The sequence below is a fragment of the Prinia subflava genome, chromosome 9, assembly GCF_021018805.1.
Source record: "Prinia subflava isolate CZ2003 ecotype Zambia chromosome 9, Cam_Psub_1.2, whole genome shotgun sequence".
NCBI classification, from domain to species: Eukaryota; Metazoa; Chordata; class Aves; order Passeriformes; family Cisticolidae; genus Prinia; species Prinia subflava.
Window position 1 is genome coordinate 33,423,157 of NC_086255.1, and position 24,585 is coordinate 33,447,741.

The window sequence follows — 24,585 nt, forward strand, 5'->3', positions numbered from 1 at the left end:
CTTGTTTTGTCACGTTTTCCATGGTTTTGGGGAGTGTGGGTGGCCTCGGTGTTGCCACACGACTCCATCCCCTCCCCGTCTCCGGCTTTTAAAGGGATTTATCGCAGGCGTGTGCTGACGCACCCTCCTGCCTTTGAATGGCTCAATGTGCTTGATTGGCAGGGGGAGTTAATAAATTGGTTCCTCCTGTCAAACTGCTTGGGTACATTGATGGCTTTTGAATTAACTGTAGCCACTTGGGGAGAGGGGGGAAAGTTGGACAACTCAGTGAAAACATCTGCTCCGCTTGCCGCGCTGGTCAGAGCAGTGGAAAAGCTCCGTGTGCTCCCTCTCCTAAAGATTTATTAATATTGCTGGGTACACGAGGGGGAAAGATTTCAAACACTTGACATTTAATGGTTAGTAACTCAATTTTATTCCATTCATCTGCATGGCTTTGTCAGGTGCCTGCTCTGTCGAGGCTCTGGTATTGTATCACGGAGGTTGTCTCGCTGCCTGTGGGCAATTAGGAGGGTGATTTGGTACCTGAATCCGGAGAAACCTTTTTATTTTCCCTTTCTAATTGATTATTAGCTTTGAGGTGAGAGCTGGTGTCATGGAACGTAATATCCTTTCATAAACAGTGATGCAGTGGCTTTACTTGCTCTGCTGTTTTGGTTTCAAGCAGTTAATTTAAAAAGAAGAGGGGGGGGGAAAAGGTTTTGAAATACAGAAAGTCCAAGGGAGACGAACAGTTCGGGGTATGGAGAGAAGCGAGGAGCATCCTCCCAGGCAGAGATTAATGGTTGTTACTAATGATTTTGGGAAATAGAGGGGAAGGAACAAGATGTGGCAGAAGACTGTAAAATAAGTAACAGCACTGCGGAAAACCCTGACTCTGGAAATGCACCTTTCCCCATGTGACAGCAGCGTCAAATTAAACACATCCTGCCGGATAAAGCAGCACCTCCCCGAGAAGGAGCACTGAGGTGTGCTGGGCTGCTGAGGCAAGAAGTGAGGGGACCACACAGAAAGCACCATCCTGCTTCCACGTCTCTCCCAGCAGCTTTCCCAGGGATGTAAAGGGTGGGGGAAAACATCTCCCAGGATTTGCAAGTTGTTCTTTGCCTTTGAAAAATTGTTTGCACTCCCATCAGGTGGAGAGTGAGGAGTGAGGGCTTTCATCAGCCAGAAGTCATTGCCTACCTGCTTTGGTGGGGTGGGGGGAAAGAGTCAGGAAATTAAGAGTCAGAAATTAAGGCTCTGTACTGGGGGGGAAACAATTCCAAGCTGGTTTCATCTCACTGCAACGGGGTGATCACCTGGAGCCGTAAAAATTGGCAGCATCCTCAAAGTCCACAGAGCAGTGGCAGAAGAATGTGTTTCACTGGTGCTGGGATGCTCCACGGGCAGTTTCTGGCAGATACAGATGGGGAAGGTGTCTCCTAGGAGAGAGGGGAGGTCTCTGTGGGTTTTAAATCAGGAGCTTGATTTTGCATTCCAGGTTGTAAGGTGAGGGTGTAATTTTTATTTTATTTTGGTGGTTAGTTCATCTCAAAAGCCAAAATTGCTGTGCCTGGTGGGCATCCCGCTGTAAAATCAGCTGGAATCTGTTGGAGAACCTGTGTTCCAGTGATAATATTCCCCCCTCCAGCCCCCAAAAGCAGGAGTTCACCCCAGGACCAGCAAATACTGCAGGAGGTCTGGGTTTGCTCTTTGTGTATCTTGTACCCCAGTGGTCTTATCCAGGCAGGCAGAGGGGCAGTGTTCACTGGGATGCTGCTCCCAGGAGTGGAGGAATGCTCTTCAAAAGAAGTTTTCCTGTCCTGGCTCTGCACTCAGCCTCTTTTGAACAAGATGCAGTGTCAGTATTTGGGGTGCCCTGGCTGGAGGGTGGAGACAAGGCAGGGCTGGGCCAGCAGGGGCTCATCCCTGCTTTCCATGGAACCCACTGCCGTGTGCAAGTGGCCCCAGGTGGCTGCATAATGGCATCCTTAATTGTGCTCTGAACGAGATTAACTTCTTATCTGGCAGCCTGACACCTTTATTGTTATTAATGTGTGAATAATGCACCGTGGGGGGGATTTTATGCACAGCTTTGGTAGCAAATATTTTCCTTTTGTTTACTGGTATCTGTTGCCTTGCCACCTTGAGATTCCCAAGCTCCAAGGGTGAGGATCCCCGAGGTCAGGGAATGCTGCTCCTGTTTCTTTCCTTATCCTGTTTCTTTCCAGTGGTCACTGCCATTGCACTGCAGCTCTTCCCCTTCATTTCCTCTTTTGAGCTGTGGGTAGAGGTGGTGGCGAGCAGCTCCTCTGGTGAGTCTGGAGTTTCTTGGGACAATGGGAGTTGGGATGGGACGTGGAGGCTTAGGGGCCATCAGTCAGATGGGGTGTGGGGTTTTGGGGTGCATACAGGGAGGGAGAGGCTTGGGGTGCTGCCAGGCATGGCTGCAGGTGCCCGTGGGCCTGAGGGTGCTCTGGCAGGGGCTGGATCTGTCCCCTGGCACTGGCAGGGAAGGGAAGGGGAGTTGTGGAGGGTGGGAGGTGCCTGCAACCTGTCGACTCCACAAAAAGTAGTAGTTTCTGTGATGTAACTTGCTATTAAACAGGATAACAAGGTCAATAATGCCTTTGCCTGGGAGAGCTTCAGCCAACACTTCTATCAAAACCAATATTAATTTTCACTAATTAGGAGCTGCAGCTAATGAGTGTCACAGCTAATTTACCTCATCCATAACGAGGGAGAGGAGGGGGTCAGGCGCCTGGGATCAGAGCCCGCAAATCTGCCTCCTCTCTGCTCCCCCTTTCTTCTGGCCCAACATGTGTTTGTCACCTGGGTGGCTTCTGTCTGCAGGGACCTGGGAATATGTGTGTGGTCCTCTGCTGCCTTCCTTGGAGCACGGGAATGCTTTGGGAAGGCAGGGAAGGGCCTGGATGGGGAGAGGCACTGTGCAGCAGGTGTTGGCTGCTCCAGTGAGGAGAGGGAAAAAGAGCTTGGAAGGATGTGCAAGGGAAGTCTTTGGGAAAGAAGAGGATGCCTGTTGTCCTGAAGGGGAAGCTGTAGTGGAGTGTTTGTTCCTGAAACTCTTTAATTTCAAAAGCCTTTGTTGTGTGTTTTATCCCCGTTCCCTTCCATACCTTTTACCCACACAAGCCAGCTTGGAAAGCACCAAGCGGTGAAGCAGTGAGTTTGTCACCATCCACAGTCTTGTGACTCCCTCTGGGGACTCCGTCTGTCGTCCCTGATTCTGTGAGAAGCTGACCAAGGGCTGCAGACCTTTGTGGGGAGTGCAGTTTTGTAAGCAGATATCTTTGGCACTGTGCAGGTCGTCTTCCCGCACAGGTCACAGGCAGGAGCATTCCATGGGTGTTGCCAAGAGTGCTCAGAGAAAGCAAATTTCTGATTTGGAGTCACCCCTGTTTGGCTTGTAAACTTGATCTGACGGCTCAGACAAGGGAAGGAAGGGCTCAGTGAACATTGTATCCCTCTGAAACATCTTTATAGTCCGTGCTTTCTAAACAAGCCAGAGCCTAAGAGTGATCCACAGGGATTATTGCTTTAAATAAGAATACACTAGAGAAATTCGTGGTCTGCTGTCAGACAGCTCGTTGTTAGGGATGGCTAAAATTGACTGAATAATTGATTCACTGGTTCTATTCGAGTTGCCCTGACTATAAACCTCAGGAGTCTTCCTTGTCGGGATTGATCTGTTCTGCCAGCAAAGCCGCGAGCGGCACGTGCGCCCGTCCTGACGCCTTGTAGGAGGACAGAAGAGCTCCTGCCTTGTCCAAGGGACCTTTCCTAACAGACACCCTCCTCTTCGGGGTGTCTGGGGCCTTGGGAAAAGGGTTTGGCCTTCAGGCATGTCCTGGGAAGCTCCCACAGGAAAGTGATGTGCAGGGAAGAGCCTCTCTTGGAAACCAGCTCACCCCGGGGCACCTTTTTGGGGCATCCCATGAGGTTCAGGTGGGAACTGCTTGTGCTCCTGCCTCTCATCCATGTGCATGGTGGGCTTTGCCTCCAGTTTTGTTATCCAGCTGCCCAGCTAATCCTGGTTTGGGCAGGTTTATTTGGTTTTTTTTTTCTTTAGCTGTTGGCCTGAAATTGCCACCCAGCCCACAGCAGGTCCCGCAAGGTGTTTTCCTTCTGCCTGCTCCAAGACTCACTGCACCCTTAAATGTCTGGACTTGTTCTTCAGCAGCTCCTCCTGTGTCTGTCATCAGCCTCAGCAGGGAGAGGAGAATATATAACCACAGATAATAATAAATATTTATATATATATATAAAATATACAGGAGAAATTTGTGCCCTGAGGCTGGGCACATTATCTGCTGGCCATCCCCATCCCCTGCTTTCCCTTTGGAGGGGGCCAAGGTGGCTGAGAAAGTTTCTTGGAGCTTATTGCCCAGGGAAAAGCGACCTTCAGACAGAGTTCTTGGGGGGAAGAAGCTTCCCCAGGCGTGACAGATTTGACTATAAATCTCCAGATTAATGCCCAGGTTCCCAAGGTCTGTCATCCTGCCTGGCACGTGAGCTGCTCAAAAACAACGTGCAGGCTCATCAGTCATTTGGGAGGCTGCAGGGAGCCTGTGGACAGGCCTGTGAGGGGACACTAGGGACAGGTGGGACAACATCCCGGTCTGAGGGCACACACAGGCATCCCAAAACCTGAGGAGCCTGGGATTATGTCTCAGGCGAAAGGTGGAGTTGAAAGAGAAGCAGGGCTCTTGCATGAGGAATACCTGGGGTGAGGAGATGGAGGGCCAGGGCTGAGACCCCCAGGGTCTCTCTTTCCTTCTCTTTTTTCCTTTTGGAAAGAGTCAAACTGGTTTTAAGGTAGATCCATCATGAGTATCTCTTATTGGTACAGGTATTAAGTTGGTTATGAATTTCTTGCACTTTCACTCCTAGGAAAATCCTTCCCTTATTCCTTTTGCATTCATTCTTGATTGATAAGGTTTATTGTCACTCTTTAATAAGCACAAATATAATCTCAGCCCAAATTTGAGGAATTTATGGGAGTTACCTAGGCCAGAGTATTCTGCATCCTGCCAAGGACAAGGGCTAGAATAAAGGACAACCAAAAACGAAGAAGAATGGCCCTCTTTTAATGGGCTGGAGGAAAAGAGGTGCATTTCTTGCTGATGGCAGCTCACTGCTCACAAAGCAACACCGCATGGAAGTGCCTGTGGTGTGCTTGGATTGGTGGATTGAGTTCATTTTGGGGCTTTCTTTGAGGTTTTTGGCTGTTTCTTGTGCTCTGGGGATTGGCAGCCTCTGGCACAGTGTCCCCAGGGCTGTGGGGTGAATCATCTCTGGGCTGTGATGCCCCAAGATTCCTTTATGGAGATCCACAAGGTCCTTCAGCAGAGCCAAGTGGCTGATGTGGATTTGAGCTGGAAATCAGTTTTAGGTGGAAGGAGTGGGGTGGGTTTTCCTCATCCAAGAAATGGTCCACTAGCACGGAAAGGTTCAGCTCTAGAGAAGGTGCTCTGAAGAGGCTGGGTTTGCACGGGAGTTGGAGGCTGCTGCTCCAAAGGGGCTGCAAAAATGGATGTGTGTGACACCTGTTGGGTCACAGGAGTCTCTGATGTGTACAGGTGGCAGGGAGATGCTGAATTTGGTGGTCAATACCCATTTCTCCCTCAATCGGGGCTTCAGGGGAAACAGAAGCTCTGCAAGCCTTCACTCTGAGCAATTGAAAGAAAAAAGCCTAAAACTGGGACTTATTGGATCACTTTTTTCTTCATAAATTTCCACTTTTAGAACAGTCTGTGAAACCTCAGTGATTGCTTTCTTTTTTGCTTTCAAACAACCCAGCAGCTGGGATTTAGCATGGAGCTTTGTGTTCAGTTTGGATTTTAAAGTGTTATTTGGTTTTCCACGTGACTGAGGGAGGTTTTTTTGAGCGCTGGCTGATCTGGACACCGGGTGTGGGGTGTGTAGGCTCAGCCACCCCTTGCAGCTCTGACCCAGCCTGCAGAAAGAGCAGCCAGGCTCTCACAGGTCACCTTGTCCAGGGCAATCCTGGAATGTTTTGGGTTAGACTGTCTCATTCCAGCCCAGGAATCCACATCCCAGGCTGCTCCAAGCCCTGTCCAACCTGTCCTTGGACACTCCCAGGGATTCAGGGGCAGCCACAGCTTCTCTGGGCACCCTGTGCCAGGGCCTCACACCCCTCACAGAGAACAATTCCTTCCCAATATCCCATCTATCCCTGCCCCCTGGCAGTTTAAAGCCATTTCCCCTTGTCCTGTCTAGTAGAAGACGAGAACTGCTCCTGTAGGAGGATTTGTGATTTCAGACCTGTCACAGCTACTGTATAACCTACAATTTGTAGTACACTGTCCAGGAGGAGTCTGGGCTCGTTGCACCTCCAAGGGATTGCATCAGTCTTGGAAACAGCCCTTCACTGCTTCCCTCCCCACCCTGTTCTCCCTTGCTGCTGCGATGAAATTCCTGCGCAGGCGTTTCCTGGAGTTCTCAGACAAAGGGCACCTGGACAGGGAGCATCCTGAGTCAGGAGCCCCCTGGATTCTTGTAAGGTGCTGTGGAAGTCACTGAGAGATGCTTTTGGTGGTGTTCTGCCTAAAGTCACTTAATTCTGATGTTCAACCCTGCTCTTGTTCTCTTTGTGACAACTTCTGCACTGTTACGAGTAAAACCTTATAAAAGAAAGGCCTTATAAAATCAGACCTTGCTATTTCAGCTAAGCTAGCACCTAGCCTGAGAAGCTCCTGTGAGAAAAGAATCGTAAGAATAAAAACCGGCTTGCATAACAATCTATTCTTGTGAGAAAAGAGTTTGCACCTATAAAAATAAAAAGTCCATCCCTTGAGAATCTGTGAGAAAAAATGTAAACATATCTAGAAAGAACAAAGTTTAATAAACATGTACACTGACCATTACCAGCCAATAAACTGAGTTTCAATAATTTGCTAACCTGTTAAATTCAAACACTAATACCATATATTCAACTTCTAATACCATATATACTGTATGCAATAAAAATTCAACTATTCTACACGAAGAAGTAAATGTCTTTGCCCATCCCTCTTACAACTCTGGACAGGCTGTTCTGTGCTTTTTGGGGAAGCTGAGGGCAGGCTGGCTGCTGTGTGTTTGTGTGAGGATATGTTTCTGTGCAGGTGCCTCCACAGCCCCTCGGAAAGCTCTTTCCAGAGGTAGATCACATTCCATCAGCGTGCAAAGGCATTCCCACCTGGCCACAGTGACCATTTATGTGGGGTGAACTGCCAGTTGCCAACACTCAGAGCGACAGTTGTAGGAGCAATTAGGCGAGAAATCCTTTGCCTGAAATATGTTTTTAATAAACCATTCACTGGATGTATTCAAATAACAAATAAATCCCTGCAAACCCGGGTCTATTTGCAGACAACTCGCAAATGAGAAAGGCTAAATTAATTGAATGCTCCAGTCACTGGGGATAACAGTCCAGCTGTAGCAGAGCTCTCCAGATGTTTGTTTGCAGAAGAGTGTGCTTTCATAGGAAAAGAAAAAACACTCGTGGGTATATTAACTGAGAAGCAAGTTTACAGCTGTGTGCTCGCACGCTCTGCCTCGCTCTCCCACCAGCCACTGTGGAGCTCTGTTCCAAGGCTTCCTCTTGCAATAAACAGCCACTTTATTTCTCGCTCATTGTCCTCTTGGCCATGTTTAGACATCTGTGACGTCCAAAGTGAGGCAGTGGCCCCGGGACAGCCTCCCGGGCTCCAGCAGATATCACCCTTGCTGTGCTCCAGGGCGTGCCACGTGTTGCGAGTACAGCTGGACCGCTGCTGCTCGCAGTCGAGGCTGTGGTGGTTTGGCTCTTCCCTGGTTTTGGGGTGGGTTTCCTGCACAGGGCCGTAGATTGGGAGAACGAGGCACTGTGTGTGGCTGGTGGGAGCTCACAGGGATGAGAGGAAAAGCCTTGGTTGCTGGTTTTGGTTAAATTCCATCTCACGACCGGGGCTTTGCCCAACTCCTCCCAGAGGAGCTTGGCTTTATCAGCGCGCTGGAGTCATCAGTCCAGCGCTCTCCATCCATTTCCCTGGGCCTTGTTTTGTTTCTGTTGTTAACCAGGCCAAGCTGGTTGTGGCTGAAGTGCCCCATTACTCACAGGGGACAATGGGACGTGGGGCTGCTCTCGAATGTCTCTGCGTGCCGGCGTCATTAATAACAGCGGCGCTGGCACCTCCGGCTCCTAAATAGCCTCATTCATCAACAACCAATTTACTGCGGGGCTGCAGATAAGCTCCTGCCTCACACACCCAGGCAGCACCTGCCAAAGTCTCCCCCCACCTCCCCTTTGGCATTTCAGAGGGACAAAGAGGGAGGAAATTGTCCGAGTTGTGACAGTCGCCGCCAGCCCCGAGGAACTGGGTTGTGTTCGGAGGAGTTGGGTTGATGGGCTGTGTGTGTTTCTCGGGCTGTCACCTTTTTGAGGAGAGACTTTCAAGCCCCTGGTTGTTTCTCTTGGTTCTCTCAAAGGTTTTGCTGCTTTCGTTGTGGGTGCCCCATCCCTGGAAGTGTCCAAGGCCAGGTTGGGTGAAGCTTGGAGCAAGCTGGGATAGGGGGAGGTGTCCCTGCCCATGGCAGAGAGGTTGGAACAAAGCAGTCTTCAACATCCCTTGCCACTCAAATCCTGCCACAACTCTGTGATCCAGGGAGAAAGAGGAGCAGGAAATGTCACCTTTCCAAAACTGCCTGCCTTGGGTTTCTGATGCCAGCCCCATTGCTCAAGTCCTGCTTTTACTGCAGCCATATCTTGGAGATCAGGAGGTGCTAACTCAACTCTGGGTAGATAAATCAGGGAGGGATTTCACTGCATCTTCATTATAACGAGGCAGAATTCATCACCCAGCGCGTGTTGTGAAGCCTCGGGGAGTTACGGTGACAGCCCAAGGCCGGTTTACCCACGGGTCTGCGATCCGCAGACAAATCCTGACCGCCGCTGCCATTTCCTGTGGCTTTGGAGCAAAACACCCCGCGCTGTCTGGGCTGAGGATGGCTGTATTTTTGTTCCACCCAGAGCCATTCAGGGAGCAGAGCAGCTGGGCAAAAGCTGCAGCAGGAGAAAGGGTTTGTATTCCCTGTGAGAGTGAGAGCCTCGGGGATGTTTCGGCTTTTGTGAGGCCAGATGAGATTCCAAACAAGACGTGAATGAATCCCCGTTCACTTGCACAAGTGGAATTTGCTGACGGGTTCGTTTTGTTGTTGGCTGGTTTTTTCCCCCCTCTCTCCCCCATTCATATTGATCAGCTCCTCAGCTTGACAGGGCTGCTGGTGGAGGAAGCAGTTCAGCACTGGGACTTTTAGCAGGGCCTCTTGCAATAGGAAAAGGGGTAATGGCTTTGAGCTGAAAGAGGGTTGATTTAGATTCAGGGTAGGCAAGGATTTATTTACAGTGAGTGTGGTAGGGCACCTTGTTTTAGTGCTGTATCCCTGGGCCAGATTGGACAAGGCCCTGAGGAACCTGTTCTAGTTGAAGATGTCCCTGCCCATGGCAGGAGGTTTGGATTAGAGCCCTTTAGCAGCCCCCAGGAACCTGCAGCATCCTACGACTTCTCCATCAGCATTGCCAATGTCCCTGCCTCACGTGTCTGGGGGTGTCTGACACCCCAGAGGTGTCCTGCAGTCCTGGGAGACCTGCTCCGTGGGCATTGCAACCTAACGAGCTTTATCTCCGACCTCATATTAATTGCAGAGCAGCTTCTCTTTTCTAATTAACACGAAGCTATGTTACCTCGCCTGGCTAAAATGCAAAATACCGCACGTGTCACCTTACTCATAAATCATTTACTTGCACCAAGCAGCCAAGCACCTCATGAAGTAGATTTCTGGGGTTCTGCTCTTCTCCTGTTTGCCCCGGTGCTTTTTCTAGAAAGTGAGATAAGGCCAAAGAGAAGCACTGAGCTCAAGGGTTGTGGGTCAGCTGCATCTTCTGGTCCCTGCCCTCCTGCTTTCTGTGCTGAGGGGGGAGATGGCAGTGGGGATGTGCCCCTGTTTTCCCAAGCTGAGACCTGTGACAGGGTTTCCTTTGATCTAAGTTAGTTAAAAAAAGAACGTTTTGGAAGGAGTTGGGTAGAAGGCAGGAAGGAACAAAGGAAATACTCCTTGTTCTTTCTGGGGTGTTTCTGATTTCAGAAGTTAATTAGGAAAGGATATTCTGTGGATTTAGGGTTTAAACTTTGTGTCAGATGTGCTAATCAAGGCTGCATTAGCCAGGCTTTCCTGGAGGAGTCAGTGGGGAGGGTGTACCGAGTGTTGGGGTTGTTTGGAGAGGGCGTGGATGTGGAGCAGTGCCCGTGGAAGTGTTTGGCCGTGCAGAGGGAAGGGATTTTGCCTCACAGATGGGGAGCACCCTCCTCTCCCAGAGCTGCCAAAATTGGGGCTTGGCCCTCGTGCAGCCAGTGCTGCTGAGGATTGGATTTCTAGCAGCTTCTCAAGGCCAGTTTTAAAAGCCCCCAGACGATGCTGGAGTGTTTCTGCTAACCCCAGATTTATGTTTTCCTTTGCCCTTCCAGTTCATCCTGCCTCTTCCCACCCCTCTGCTTGTGACTCACAGGTAGTTGTTAGTAGCCACACAAAGGCAGCTCCGAGGAGTGAGGCTGCACCTGATATTTAGGGTTTTTTCCAGAATTCCCTTTCCCCAGCCTCCTGGGAGGTACTGATGAAGATCACAATCTGATTTCCAGCTGGCAGGGCTCAGGGATGAAATACATATTCCTGCCGTGCTTGAATCAGAAATGGTCCTGCCTGTTTAGTGCCATCTTGGCTGTGCTCCTAAGGATTGCCCTGCTCTTCGGGAAAATTCAGGATTTGTTGGGTGCTAGACAGAGTGCTTTCCTGAGCATTTTTTGATGGGACATCTTGTGTGTTTACAGCTCTGCCACAAAAATTAAATTAATCTCATGGGATTCCCCCCTTTATGACCCTCCTGATGCTCAGTGCTAACGCTTCCCTCCCTCCCACCTTTTGTATTTATCCTCCAAGTTTACCAAACACGGACTTTCCACTCTGGGAAGTCTAAACACTTGAATTTCCCAGTTCCCTGCTGCTCTTCTTGTTCTCTGACCCTTCTCAGACAAAGGTGTGAGTGAACCACCAGTTAATTTCCTGTAAAATCAGTGCCTTGAATGGTTGGTTCACCTGCAGAGCTCATGGCTTGTGCCTTGGGAACAGGATCACATCCAGGCTGGAGCCAGCTCCTCTCCTTCCCCCTCCTCTTGTGGGGATGAGAAGGGACAGATACCAATAAAAGTGAATGACACTTTTTGACAGAGCTGCTTCTGCGAGGGAACTTCTGGTTTTTTTTAAGGGGTGCAAACAATGGATGGAGCAGAATTTGCATAAAACTCATTAGCAAAAAAGTGCAAGTTTCATAAATCTTGTGATAAATTAATGCTATATTGTTCCAAACATGATGTATTAATTTTAGGATCAAATGAATGTGTCTGTGATCGTTCTTGGTAATTATGAGGCACCCAGGCAGTTTGGAGAGGAAATTATTTTTAAGCTGTTTTTTTTTTTAAGTGCTGGAACCCTTTTTTCACCGGAAATATCTTAACAGACCCAAACCCCTCCTTTTACACGTGTTTCTTTTCTTACTCTATCTCCTGGGTGTTTTATTTGATGTGATTTTATTTACTTCCCTCTTTCATGCTTCAACAGCCTATTCCTTCCCAGACAAAAGGAAACAAAAACCCTTCCAGTTTTTGAAAATTCTCCCTGTTCTCCATGGTCCCAGGGAAGGCCTGGGTTTTGTAGTGAAGGGAAAGCAGGAATTGCTGGATCCCAGCTGGAGCAGGCAGGGAGAAAGTACCTGGAGCACTGCTGTTCAGGCAATTGCCCAGGGATGAGCTTTTTTTTTTTTGTTCCCTTTTTTCCAGGCAGGTTTGGAGATGCCACAGCAACACTGAGGTGCATCAGTGATTTTGGCAGCAATACCCCAGCCTGGCTGGGAGTTTTGGTTAATAAACCCCTGTCTCCAGCCCAAAGAGGTGCCAGTGAGTGAGCAAAGGATGTCATCTCCAGCCATGGAATCCTGGAATGGTTTGGGTTGGAAGAGACGTTAAAGACCATCCAGTTCCAACCCCCTGCCATGGGCAGAGACACCTTCCACTGTCCCAGGCTGCTCCAAGCCCTGTCCAACCTGGCCTTGGGCACTTCCAGGGATCCAGGGGCAGCCACAGCTGCTCTGGGCACCCTGTGCCAGTGCCTCCTCACCCTCACAGGGAACAATTCCTTCCCAATATCCCATCTAAATCACCCTCTGTCAGTGTGAAGCCATTTCCCCTGTCCTGTGCCTCCATGTCCTTGTCCAGAGTCCCTCTCCAGCTGTCTTGGAGCCTCTTCAGGCACTGGAAGGACTCTAAGGTCTTGCTGAAGCTTCTCTTCTCCAGGCTGAAGGGCCCCAGCTGCCTCAGCTTCTCCATGCACTGCAGAGACGCAGCAGCAGCACGAAGCCATGTGTTTAAAAGTGGGTTTGGAGAGTTTGTGTGATACCTGTGCTGCTTTGAGACCTGCCAAAGGCTGCTGGCTGCAGGTACTCCGTCTTCCCCACGTCAGTGTGGGTGTTGGCTGTGATGTGGAGGATGCCCCTTCTGTGCCTGGGTGTGCCAGCAGCCAGGGACTGCATGCACAGCCAGGAGAGCCTCGGGAGGTCTGTTAATTTTAATGATAATGCTAAGAAATCTCGACATGCCATTGATATTTTTGTGATTTTCCTTCCCTTATTTGTGTGTAAAGTTAATCAAAGTGGTGGGTTCTGAGCAAACCAGAGAAGCCAGAAGTAAATGGGAATGCTTAGCTCTTCTTTGCTGCTACTCCCTCTGTCTTAAGCAGCTTTAAAAGCCCTTTTAAACAGCTTTAAAGCCCCTTTTACCCACCTCTGTGGGAGCTGGGGGGCGGAAGGCAGGCACTGCCTGTCTCTGAGGTTTCCCCACTGGCTGTCAGCTCTGCTTATGGATTCTGCCTCCACACTGACTCCCCACTTCAGTAACTGTACGCAGCAGAGAAATTACAGGCTCTGTCTCGGAGCATCTGAGGAACCAGGAAAAGCTCTTCTGCTGTGCTTTTTGCTTCCCAGCTTGACAAACTCCCTCAGAAATGGTTTTGACTGCACAGATTTGTTTTCCCTCTTTCCTGTCACCTCTGTGTTTGGCTCCTTTCCCTCCCATACATGACAGCAGCTTGTGGTTCCTGGACCAGCTGGTCCGAGGCTTCTTCCTCATACCATTCATGAAAAAACCTTATTTCTCTGATGGCAGAAAATGTTCTTTTCTCGTTTATTTATTATGAGAGCCTTTTTTAAAAGGTGCTGGTGTCTCCCTGCCCTTCCTGGCTCACCCTGCAATGCAGGAATTGGAGTAGGGGCAGGAGATGATGCTCCCCATCAGCACCCGCAAAGAGAAACGCGTAACGTTGAGCTGGGTTGAATTTTAGGAGTGGAAACTTCCCTGGCCAAGTCCTTCTGGAAAGTTTTGGCTCAAGTGGTTGAGCCCATTCTGAGAAGGAGGTCAGGGAGTATCTGTGGAGGTTGTGCTTATGGAATGAGCTACCAGACACCTGCTTTGGGAGACAGGGGGATGAGTGGCCCGCCCGTGGAGCTGTGAGGTGCCTTTAGGTGCCCCTGAGCAGAGCTGGGTGGTGTTGGCAGGGCTTTCAGCTCAGCAGGGCTGCGTGGCAGGAGATTTGCTGTTCTGCTTCACCCAGGGAATGTGGGAATGGAGGTGGAGAGACCCTGGTGCCTGCAGGAGATGTCCTGAGCCCTGCTGTGCTTTGGCTGCCCTCCCACGCTGGCACTGTCCCCTCCTCAGCAAGGGTTTTTGTGCACACTCCCAGCTCTGGGTTTGTCCCCTCCAGGGAACTGATGAAGCCTCATTCCAAACATGGGAGCAGCTCCCACTTCCTGTGACCTCCTGCTTGGAACTAGATTTTACTTTACTTCATTGGCCAGAGAAGGAAGTAAAAGTATCCTTTTCTTTCCCTCTCATTGCTCAGAGGTTGCTGAGCAGCACAGAAATATTGGCATTTCATATTTTCCAAACCTTTGGGAAAACATCTACAGAAGAGCTTTCTATTCCTCCTTTTTTTTTTTTTTTCTCCTTTTTTTTTTTTTTTCTGAGAGGTGAAAGAGAAAATGAATTAGAGGCAAAGAAAAAACAGCAGGTGACAAATGAGAAGAACAGGGCAGGAATTTCAAGACCAAATCTATCAAAACTCTCTGAGGGCGTCAGGGCCTGCTGTGATGAACTGGGCTGACTGGGGAGACCTGTGCTGGGGTGACTGGGGCAGGAAAGCAGGGCTGCTGGGAGAAGGGAATGGGCCTGGATTGTCCCATCTCCCTCACAGGGAAGAAGGGGAGCCAAGGAAATGTGGTGGCAGCTACTGGAAGTTTTACTTTCGGAAATTGAGTGTGGTGGTGGGGGGCAACCCAAACTGTTTAAAACTGTTTTCAACTAATTTTCTGCTGGTTTGAGGAGCTGAAGAACAGCTGAGGGGTTGGTTCCCTGTGCCAGCTGGTGACCTTGATGGAGAAGCCAAAAACGTGGTGGCTGTGCCCACACATGTGACCCAGAGCTCAGGAGGGGTGAGGACAGAGAGTCGAGGAGAGACTGGCACTGGTTAAAATCAGGATTAAAATGCTTCTTAAATTAAAGTGTAGCTGATGCCTCAAGCCTTGAGCCCAAAAGCCATCACAGAAATCCCTATTAACCCCACATGGGTGTGAATCAGACCTCTTAAAAGGGAAGCTTATTAGGCAATTAATTAGAAACCTGCCCCTTCTGTGCCCTCCATCCCACCCCAGCCCATTCCTGCTGGTCTGGGTCAGCATCTGGCTCTTCCCTGGCCCTGGGGCTCTGCACTTTACAAAACCTTCCAGGAGCTCTAGGATCCTTCCAGAGACTGAGTTGCTTTTTTCTCCCTTTTCATCCTCCTCTTGAAAGCAAAACATCAATGGATATGAATCAGTGGGGTGCAACCCCTTTTCCCACCTTCCTCCTTGGCAAAGTGGAAGGGCAAGAAAAATGCAGAGGTTTACAGATGCAAGTGAGGTGCTGAGACAAGGGTTCCTCAATGGGATGCAAAAGTACCCCCCTAAAACAGCCAAACCTAAAAAAAATATAATACAATCTGGTCAGGAAAGAAACAACAACGAAAAAAAACAACCTCCTGAGGTCAATCAAAGTTCAAAGCTTGGAGAAAGAAGAAAATCTGTGTATGTGTGAGAAAGAGGGCGAAGTAGCTGTGATTGAGAGAAAGGAGGCAAAGGGAGACAAGATAAATTCTGATTATCTGGTGGAATCAAGACACTTAACTGCCCTGTCTGATTCTTGAGAGGAAACAAATGGAGCCTATAACTTTGTACTGCAGAAAGATAATTTGTTCCTGTTTCTCAGCCCTTGCTGCAGCCAGGTCGGTGCTTGGGCTGGAGGAGGCTTGAGCAGCACCTCCAGCACGACCCTGGGCAGAGGTGGGAGCTGTTTTCCTTTGTGAGAGCCCTGAGAGGGGCTTCTGAGAGGTGTCCTGCAGCTCTGGCTCTGCACGCCCTGTCCAGGCAGGACCCTCTGCTTCCTGATGACGGGGGAAAAGTAGGATAAAATCAATAAACGCTAAAGAAATCGGTGGCAGGTAACTTGGACAGACTTTGGTTGTGGTGGTGAAAGTGGTGAAGCTTTAATACCACAACTCCCAAACTTAGCGTTCCCTCAGGGTAAAACTTGGAAAAAAACTTGGAGCAAAGCCATCGTGAAGTCTCATCTCTCATTTCAGGCCTATGCTTCTTATTATCTTCTATTTAATTTGTTGTATTTGTTAATAATGTTATTTTTGATCTGTATTTTATGCATTTGTAATGCTTTTTTTTTTTCTGAACGAGGTGCACTGAAAGTAGGATGGTGATTACTGCCTGGCTGGGAGATAAGGGAAAGGGTGACAGAGCTCTTAGGTTGTGGTGCCTTGTTTGGAGGGGTTTATTGGAGACAGGATTTTTCTCTGCTCACACTGCTTCTGAGCTGTCCCTGCCTAATGAAGTTTCCTGTTTCTAACAAATCAAAGCATTGAGAAGTTGAGGAATCTGTCCTTGGTTTTGCTCCTTTCGGAGCAGAGGGTGGTCAAGCTCAGAGTGCAGTTTTCCATGGATCCTACTCCAAAGACTGACAGGAGCAAGGTGTGGAGGTGTGATGGTGTGCTCTGCCCAGAAGTGCCTTGCCTCCTTCTCCAGGTTGTCCTGAATTTAGGAACTCAGTTCTCTGACAGGAGAGTTAAATGCTAAATACTTGTTGATTTAGTTATTCATTTATTGGTACAACTGGGTTTGCAACACACAAACCTCAAATGTGATTAAAACTGGGTGGCACATGGTTTTCCTCTTCAGCAGGAATTTTAAGATCATTTCCTTTCCAAAAATGCAACCAAGACCTTTTGGAGTTTGAAGTATTTGCTATTCTGGAAGGGAATGATGACCTGTTGATTTGGGTCTTCTGAACAGGAGGTAAAGGGTGGAAGCCTGTTCTCCTGTGAACCTGGGCAGAATAAAGAGGCATGATCCTGGATTTATTTTGTCCTAGTTACTGGCCTTCCCTACCATGGAGACTGAGTGTCTTCTTTTTTCCTTGGGGCAAAGAATCCTTTGCTGAGGATGGTTTTCAGCAACCTCCAGCATAAAATCAAGATGCTACCTTGTTTTATGTCTGGGCTACAAGGTTTGAGAGAGTGTAGGGACTTTGTATCCACGGGGTTGGCTGCACTGAAGAGGTGAGAACATCGCAGATGAACATTGATCATGGGCTGGGATAAAGCCACTTGTTTTTGTCTTCATCCAAAATGCCTTTGGTTGTGACCCATCACTCACTTGCACCTGTTGGTGGAAGGAATGTTTTTTTCCCCTCAGTGGTTAATTCTAGCTGCTCTTTTTAAAACAACTGCTATTCCTCCTCCAAACAGGAATTTGTCCAGGTTTGGGCACTGAGTCTTGCTGTGCTTTCGTGCTCATTGCTCAGGATTACATTTTGTCCTCTCCGTGGATGTGCTCAAGATGGCCTGAGTCATCTCACTCTTCTCAGTCACAGATGAGGCAGTTCAAGCTTTTAAAGCTTTTTATTCTTTTTCTTTTTTCTTTTTTTTTTTTTTTTTAAGGAAAAGCATTTTTGCCAGCTCTTGAAATTTTGTGGCTTCCTCTTGCACCCAGTGCTGATGGTGATGCAGCCAGGCAAGCAGCTTGTAGATTTGACAGAAGCAGCTTTTTAGCCGAAAAGCTGCTCCTGACTTCTCCAAGAGCACTGTGGCTCTCCGGGCAGGGTGTGGAATGGCTCCTTGCATGCTTGGACCCCCATTCCTGAGAGCAGGGCTGGCTTTGGGATGTTCTCCTCTGCAGCTGTGGCCCTCCAGCCTTTTGAGGGTGTTGGGAACAGGGTCACAAAATAATTTTTTTTCCCAAAAGAGCCCAAATTCCCAAGGGATTCACCTGGCTGCTGGTGCCACGCTGTCACCTGAGCTGGTAACAACAACAATTTGACATGGCACTGCTATGTCCCCAGTGAGGCCGGTGGCCGTGGGACCTGCCAGGCCAGCTGGGTCCTCACTCAAAATGTGCTTCACCAATGTCCTGGGGCACTAAATTTTTAATCACAAAGTCACGCAGGGCGAAGGCAAATTCCTTACCGAAGCCTATTATTTCTTCTTTATCTGCCGAAGTTGTAATCTCATCAAAGAATAAAATCAGGTTTGTTTGACAAGCTCTATTTTCCATAAAATTGTGTTGACTGGCACTTATTATGTTCCTATCATTTAATTCCTTATTAATGGAATCTCATATCGGCTTTTTCCATTATTTCTGCCGTGATTGATGTCGCACCGATCGATTGGGAATCGCCCGCCTTGCTCTGCTCTCCAAACTCTGCTGCTGCTTTCCCCCTCTGCTCTGCTGGAGCTCCCCTCACCTTCCCAGGGGGATGAAATTTGGGGCTCTGTTGTCCTTGGCCAGGAGATCTGAGGGCATGGAGTGCTCTGGTGCTATCCTCAAATCCACATGGCCAAGGAGAAATCTCATCCTTATCCCCCCATCCTCGAGGCCAGGCAGCCTAGGGAATCTCCCACCCTTGTCTCCATCCAGCAGCGTTTTTTTCCTGCTGTTTTCTCCCCGTCCTGCTGGGAGAGCAGCTGGGTGGGACAGCAGGCAGGCAGCCCTGGCAGGCTGTGGGAGAGCACAGGGGTGTCGTGGAGGGGCCCAGAACGATCTGAGGAGGTTCTCGTGGCACTGAAGGGAGGCTCCAGGGGTGGTGGCTGTCTCTGTCCCTGCTGTTGCTGTTGCAGCTGCTGGTGGTGCCCCTTGGCAGGAAGGGTGTGAGGGAGGCTGGTCAGTGCTTACCCAGGGAGCCGTGGGATCCTCTGTCTAGTGCCAGGGCTGAACCAGGCTGCCTTTCTCTTTCGACAAAGGCAAGGAAGGAGAGGATCTGTGGTTCAGTCCATCTGTGCCAGACAGCAGCCAGACCTCGCACAGCGCGACTGCCCCTGAGGCACTGGAGCACCGTGGGCATGATTCCAGGTCTTCCACAGACCTCTCAAGCTGCATGTTTTCAGGATTTCTTCTCCTCTGCCTCGTTTTGCTCAGGGTTTCTTTCCTCCCTGTGCCCCCCAGGTTCCTCAGTGACTCAGCTGCTGGCCCGGGACCTGGACAATGACCCTCTGGTCTTCGGGGTGGTCGGGGAGGAGGCCAGTCGGTTCTTCGCCGTGGAGAGCGTCACCGGCGTCGTGTGGCTCAGGCAGCCCCTGGACAGAGAGGTAAAGCTGGGGAAAAGCCACCTCTGTTCACATCAGTGGTGGCTCTCCATCCTCTGTGAGAGCTGGGATGGGTGTTGCTCCCTGGTGGAGTTGGGAATCTGGGTGTGTCCAGGTTCCCTGGGCACCCTGTCACTGTCTCCAGTTCCGTGGGGACATGGGCAATGCACAGCGTGCTCTGGCTTGATCTGACTGGTTTGTTTTCCTGGATGCTGGAATAACACCTGTGGGTCTGGAAGTAAAGGAATTAGTAGGTGGCGATTATCCACCAAGGAGCCAGGCTGCTCACACAGTCAGGGAAATATACAGGCTTCCTCTTTAAATCTCTATGCCAATTAAATCCTTTACTATTTAGAACAGCATGTCGAGAGATGTGAGGTATCCCTGCTTATTCAATCTCATCAAGACTTTTCATCCTCTTGTGGATTCAGGCTGCTAAATTTGGCAAAATTCTTGCCTCAAAGCCGTTTCACCCCTCCTATTTTCAATGGCAGCTTTGGTGTGCAGGGCTGGAATCCCATCCAGGTGCCTGCTTTGCTAAAACCTTGGCCCTTGCTGCATTCCCGGTGCAGGGAGGAAGGGATAGCGGGAAGACTGGGAAAATGGGATGTGATTTGGGCAAGGTGCTTAACTTCCCCTCTGCTTCTGCTGCCTGTGTTTAGTGCTGCCTTGGCCAGCAGCAGCATTGGGAGGATCAAACCCATTAACACACCTCCGGCGTTCCCTGTCGGAGCCAGCCAGGCGTTGGGATGCAGAGGAGCAGGGTGCTGGATGCAGCTCAGGCTGGGGCTGGGGGGAAGGCCAAACCCAATTTCACAGTGTTAAGAGCGAGACTTTGGGAAAATAAAGTGCTTTTCTTCACCCCTCTCCCCTCCGCCTCCCCGTGCCAGCAGCTGCTGGCGTGAGTCATAAATCTTCCCTCATCCAAATGCCTCCTGCTTCCCAATACTTCCCATGCCAGCCTGAAGCCCAGGAAGGTGATCAGTAGGTTTTAGGTGTCTTGTGGTGTGGAGGGTGGGAAGGGAAGGAGCTGGGCAGGGCTTGGATGTGTGGATGGGCTCAGCTGATCCCAGGGGCTCCAAGCCATGGGAGACAATGAAGGCAGACCAGTGCTGGGAATGGATTGGGAAAGGTGTCAGGGACGTGAGAGAGGAGTAAATGGCAATTTATGGTGGAGGAAGCAGCCACAGGAAAGGGATGGAGATGGGCAGAGGGTTGGGAGCAGAGAACACTGGCCTGAATGCAAGTGTTCAAGAAGTCAGGGGAGAGAAAGGCAATCGGGAGAAGTGGGAAGAGAAAAGGAAGAGGTAAATTCTTGTACAGTGGAGGAGAAAGAAAGGAGGAGTCATAGTAAGGTAAATGATGCAGGAAAAGATAAAATAGGGAAAAAGAGGAAGGAGCAAATGTATAGAGGCAAAATGAATTTTGAAGGATTTTTTTACTCCTTGGAAGATTAGAAGGAAAGCAGATTTTTTTAAAAATGGCAGACCCGGAGGCTAAAGAATTGTGTTAAAATAATTTTAGAGACAGCAGTTTGTATGTGGAAGCTTTCTCTGATTATTTTATTGAGTTTTTAAAATTTAAATGCTCAACAGGTAACTTCTTATCTCCTGTTTTTCCTTTCTTCCCTATTGCGTTGTCCTTCGTGGATGAGTAGGGGGAAAAGAGGGTTGAAAGGCAGCAGGGTGGGATGGCACAGGGAGCAAAGTATCTCCTCCCTCGGGATTTCAGCTCTTCCCTCTGCCTACCAGCATTGCCCCAGGCAGGAGTCAGAAAGGGCTTTCCCTGCCTGCACTTCCCGGCTGTTTGGATGGAAATGTGGGAGCAGGAGGGGTGCACGCTGTGGGGAGCTGTTCCCCAAGCCCTTCTCCAAGAAGAACTTTGACTGTGGTGCAAGCAGAGCCCCTGCTCCGGGCGCTGCTGGCTGCTGCCTGTCCCTGAGCCCATCTCGTTAGGAATAAATCAACCAGAGCTGTGGCACGGGCAGCCATCTCAGGCTGGCTTTTCCAGCCTTTCCTGCCTGATGCTTTGGGAACATCGAGCTGCTGTGCTCCAGCAGCTCAGGCAGGGCAAGGACACCAGAGGTGGGAAGGGATAGCCAGGACTGGAGGGGAGCAAAAGGCACCAGCTGGCGGGCAGGTACCAGACAGATGTGGTGGCCCGAGTCCTGCTGTCCATCTTTACACCATTCTTCAGTAAAATAGGAGCAAAATGATTGCTGGTGGAAAGAAAAGGGTCAGGAAGAGAAGGTCTGCCTTCACTGGCAATATCTCCCTGCCCTGATCCCCAAAAAATTCACTCTTTCCCACTTGTTGGTCACCTCAGCATCAGTGACTTGAATAGATTCCTATTACAAGCTGTTAATTTAGTTAAAGCAATAAGGAACAGAGAGAACTGTGTGGGTATTTTCATGGAATTTCAGCCAGTTCTCAGTACCTAGGCTGGTCCCAGGGTTCCCAGCTGTGTGACAGGTAAGTTGGGAAAGCAGCAGCAGGACTTGGAGGTCCTCACTGAGACTGTGTTGCATTGCCACGAGTCATAAACCTTCCCGTGTTTTAAGTGCCCAGCTGCCAAACAGGGATCAGTTCCTCAGCTCTGCATCCTCCTGACCCAGGGCAGGGCATCTCCCCTGCCTGTGGGATACACAAGAGCCCTGCTGGCATTCAGATTCCCCAGGGTTTCTGCCCAGTGCAGGTAATGGCACTCAAGCACCTCTCCTCCTCTGCAAAGTCCTGAAAGCGTTTTGCGTGTAATAACATTGGCTAAAAGTCCCCAGCCTGCCATCTGCAGATAAAAGCCACAGCATCTTTAATTATAGGGTTTTTTTTCTTCTCTTTCCCTTTCAGACTAAGTCAGAATTCACGGTTGAGTTTTCTGTCAGTGACAGCCAAGGGGTGAGTGTGACTTCTCATTTCACGGTCTGCGGCACGGGCGGAGGGGAGCAGGGGGTGTGGGTCACTGCGGGCCCTTCTGTCCTGGGGGAGAGGGGTCACCCCTTGGCCCAAAGCCCACAGACACAGCCACAGGCTGGCTTTAGGCCCTGAATCCCTGCTGTTGTCCTTGGCTCCACAGGTGATCAAAGGGACAGTCAACATCCAGGTGGGAGACGTGAATGACAACGCCCCGCAGTTCCACAACCAGCCCTACAGCGTCCGCATCCCCGAGGTAGGGAGCAGCTCTGCCTGGCTTCTGCCTCTTCCCTCAGTGGCCACCCGTGCTCTCTGGTTGCCACCACGGGGCTGGCCACCAAGGTGCAGGGCTGTCCTCTTGCCCTGGACCCTTACAAGGTTGTCGGGGGTATGAAACTTCTGTAAGTTACTGCGTGAAAAATGGGCAGAAGCGAAGTGTTTTGGGTGTTGGGGGAAGGAGGTGGAAGAGGACACGTGGTGCTTTGGTGGCATCTTTCCCATGACAAATGGGAGGTTTGCAAATGAGTGTAAATGAGGATCAGTGTCTTGTTCTCTTCCTTGGAGCTGGGGGGGATGCACAGCTCTTGTCACAGAGGTAACCTGAGGCAGGGCCAAATATTCCTCCAAATGCCTGAATTCTGGCAGAGCACTGCCCAAAGACTTCTGCCCTGGCTGGTGATTTCCTTTAACACCTCCATAGCAGGACTCATCCCATAATATCCCTGGAATAAAACAGGTGGGAAGGGGCCACAGGAGATCATTGGCTCGAGCTCCCACTAATCCAGTGAGAATTTCCATGCTAGGTCAGATTGCTCAGGGCTTTATCCAGCCAAGTGTTGAATATCCCCAAGGACAGAGTTTCCACAACCTTCTGCTGCTCTCTGTGCTGGCCACTGCAAGGAAGGTGACATCTCCTCATCCATCAGGGACAGCTTCTGCACCTGCAGCCTGATCTGGCCAGGAATTTACAGGTCTGATGTGAATTTAGGCTTTAAAACTATGGCTTCTGGTACCAGGCAGAGAAGGTGAGGATATTCCATTTGCAACAGGGCGTTAGCAGAGCATCTGACCTCGTCCAGTGGAGGAAACCTCCTCTTTTTGCACCACGGTGCCAGGGCAGTTTTTCTCAGTCCCTCCTCGGGCTGTGGGTGGGGTCCATGTGCACCGTGTGTGTGAAATGAAGCAGCTTTGGTAACTGAGAGGTGCAAACGATTGTGTTACCGGGGTGTATTTAATATTCCTGCTGCTGCTGCCCTGCCGCGCTGGGCTTTGATCCCTCCCTGTCCTTCTGCTGCCAGGATGAGGTTTCTTCATTAGAGCTGCTTGTGATGTATGAGCCGGGAGCCGGAGTCTCATCTTTGCACCAAGTCACCTGAAACCTCCCCGTGAGAGTGGCACTGGGTCAGAGGCACTCCTGCTACTCCTTAGAGCACCATGGGTGGAGAAATGGCTCAGCAAAACCAGCACCAGGTGCCCCCTGCTCCTCCTTTGCTCGGCCTCTGTCGAGCCTTGCTGCTGCTCCTCCCAGCCATGCTCTGCCTGCAGAGGTCTGCAGAGCAAAAGGAATGGCAGGAGGGTGCGAGGAGAACAGGCTCCTCTGCCCTGCCCTCGGATTTTTGGTGTTGCTGTTACCTGCCCTTCATGTGAAGAGTCTGTGACTCCTGGGAATCAGGGCTGTGTTAAGCACCAGTTTTTTAATATACCTGGAGTATCTGTGCCACATCTCTCCTTGCTGATGGCTTCTGTCCTGAGAGCCAATATTGCAAAACTTGAGCTTTCCCCATTTCCATCCTTAGCTTGTGCCCAGCCTGGGGAGCAGGGAGGGCAAAGGTCCTGCTTTGGAATCACAGAACCTTAGAGTCACAGAATGGTTTGGATTGTAAGGGACCCTAAAGCTCCTCTAGTGCAGCTGCTGCCATGGGCAGGGACACATTCCACTGGTGGCTCCAGCCTGGCCTTGGACAATTCCAGGGATAGGTTCTCTGGGCAACCTGTGCCAGGGACTCCCCACCCTCAAAGGGAAGAATTTCTTCCCAAAATCTAATTCAAACCTCCTCTCTTGCAGCTGAAGGCCATTCTCCTGTGTCCTATTGCTCCATGCCCTCACATAAAATTAGGGCTGGCTGAGAAAAGGGAACTGCAGGCAGGCGATCTGGGAAAAAAAAAAAAAAAAAAAAGAAAAAAAGAAAAAAAAAATATATACACACAAAAGAAGAGGCTGAACCTTAGAGCCCCCCTGTGCCGTATCACAGTGCTCTGTACCTGAGCAGGGGTTCTGCTGTGAGGCTGGGAGGGGTTTCCAGCGCTGCCTGGCTGTTTGGGGCACAGCACGCCCGGTGTTCCCCCCGTGCAGCCACCCCGCTCCTGGCCTTGGGAGCTGTGCTCCTCTGGAGGTTGGCCCAATCTAATTACAGGGCAGCGTGTGCCAGCTTCCACTTTGTACCCGTGATCTTTAACCAAGGGCACCAAGCAGAGGTAATGAGCCACAAAGGCTCCGCCAGCATCCTGTTCTTTAGCCAGGGAGAGAGGGCCTGGCTTTGCCAGGCACTGTGAGAGCAGGGGATGGGGTCCCACCACCTCAGGAGGACCCTCTGAGGGCTGCAGGCTGTGGGAGGTGTAAACTTCTTCTGTGTGTGGTAGCACAGTTCCCAAGGAGGAGATGTGCATTTGGCTTTGAGTCCTGTGCTGAGCTGTGAGCTTTCCTTGTTGCTTGTCCGTGACTACTCAAAGCTGGAGGTGATGTGGCATGGAAAAGTGATGGGGGACACGTAGGGAGCAGCTGAGGCTGGGGAGCCAGCCATGCTGAGGGATGACAGTTCACCCCATGCTCCAGACAGCTTGAGGGTGAGCAGCAAGGACACAGGTACCAAAATCCACCTCAGAGAGCACCCGGCCCGAATTGAAGGGC

At 50.2% G+C, this 24,585-nt stretch overlaps 1 protein-coding gene across 1 annotated transcript in view; it reads left to right on the forward strand.

The window, feature by feature from the left end:
* Positions 1–24,585, forward strand: part of CDH23 (cadherin related 23) — a 184,452-nt gene that overhangs the window by 20,787 nt on the left and 139,080 nt on the right. The window contains exons 4-6 of the mRNA XM_063406303.1: positions 18,629–18,771; positions 21,615–21,662; positions 21,841–21,933. Of these exons, the coding sequence (XP_063262373.1) occupies positions 18,629–18,771; positions 21,615–21,662; positions 21,841–21,933 (284 nt within the window). The remainder of the gene's footprint in view (positions 1–18,628; positions 18,772–21,614; positions 21,663–21,840; positions 21,934–24,585) is intronic.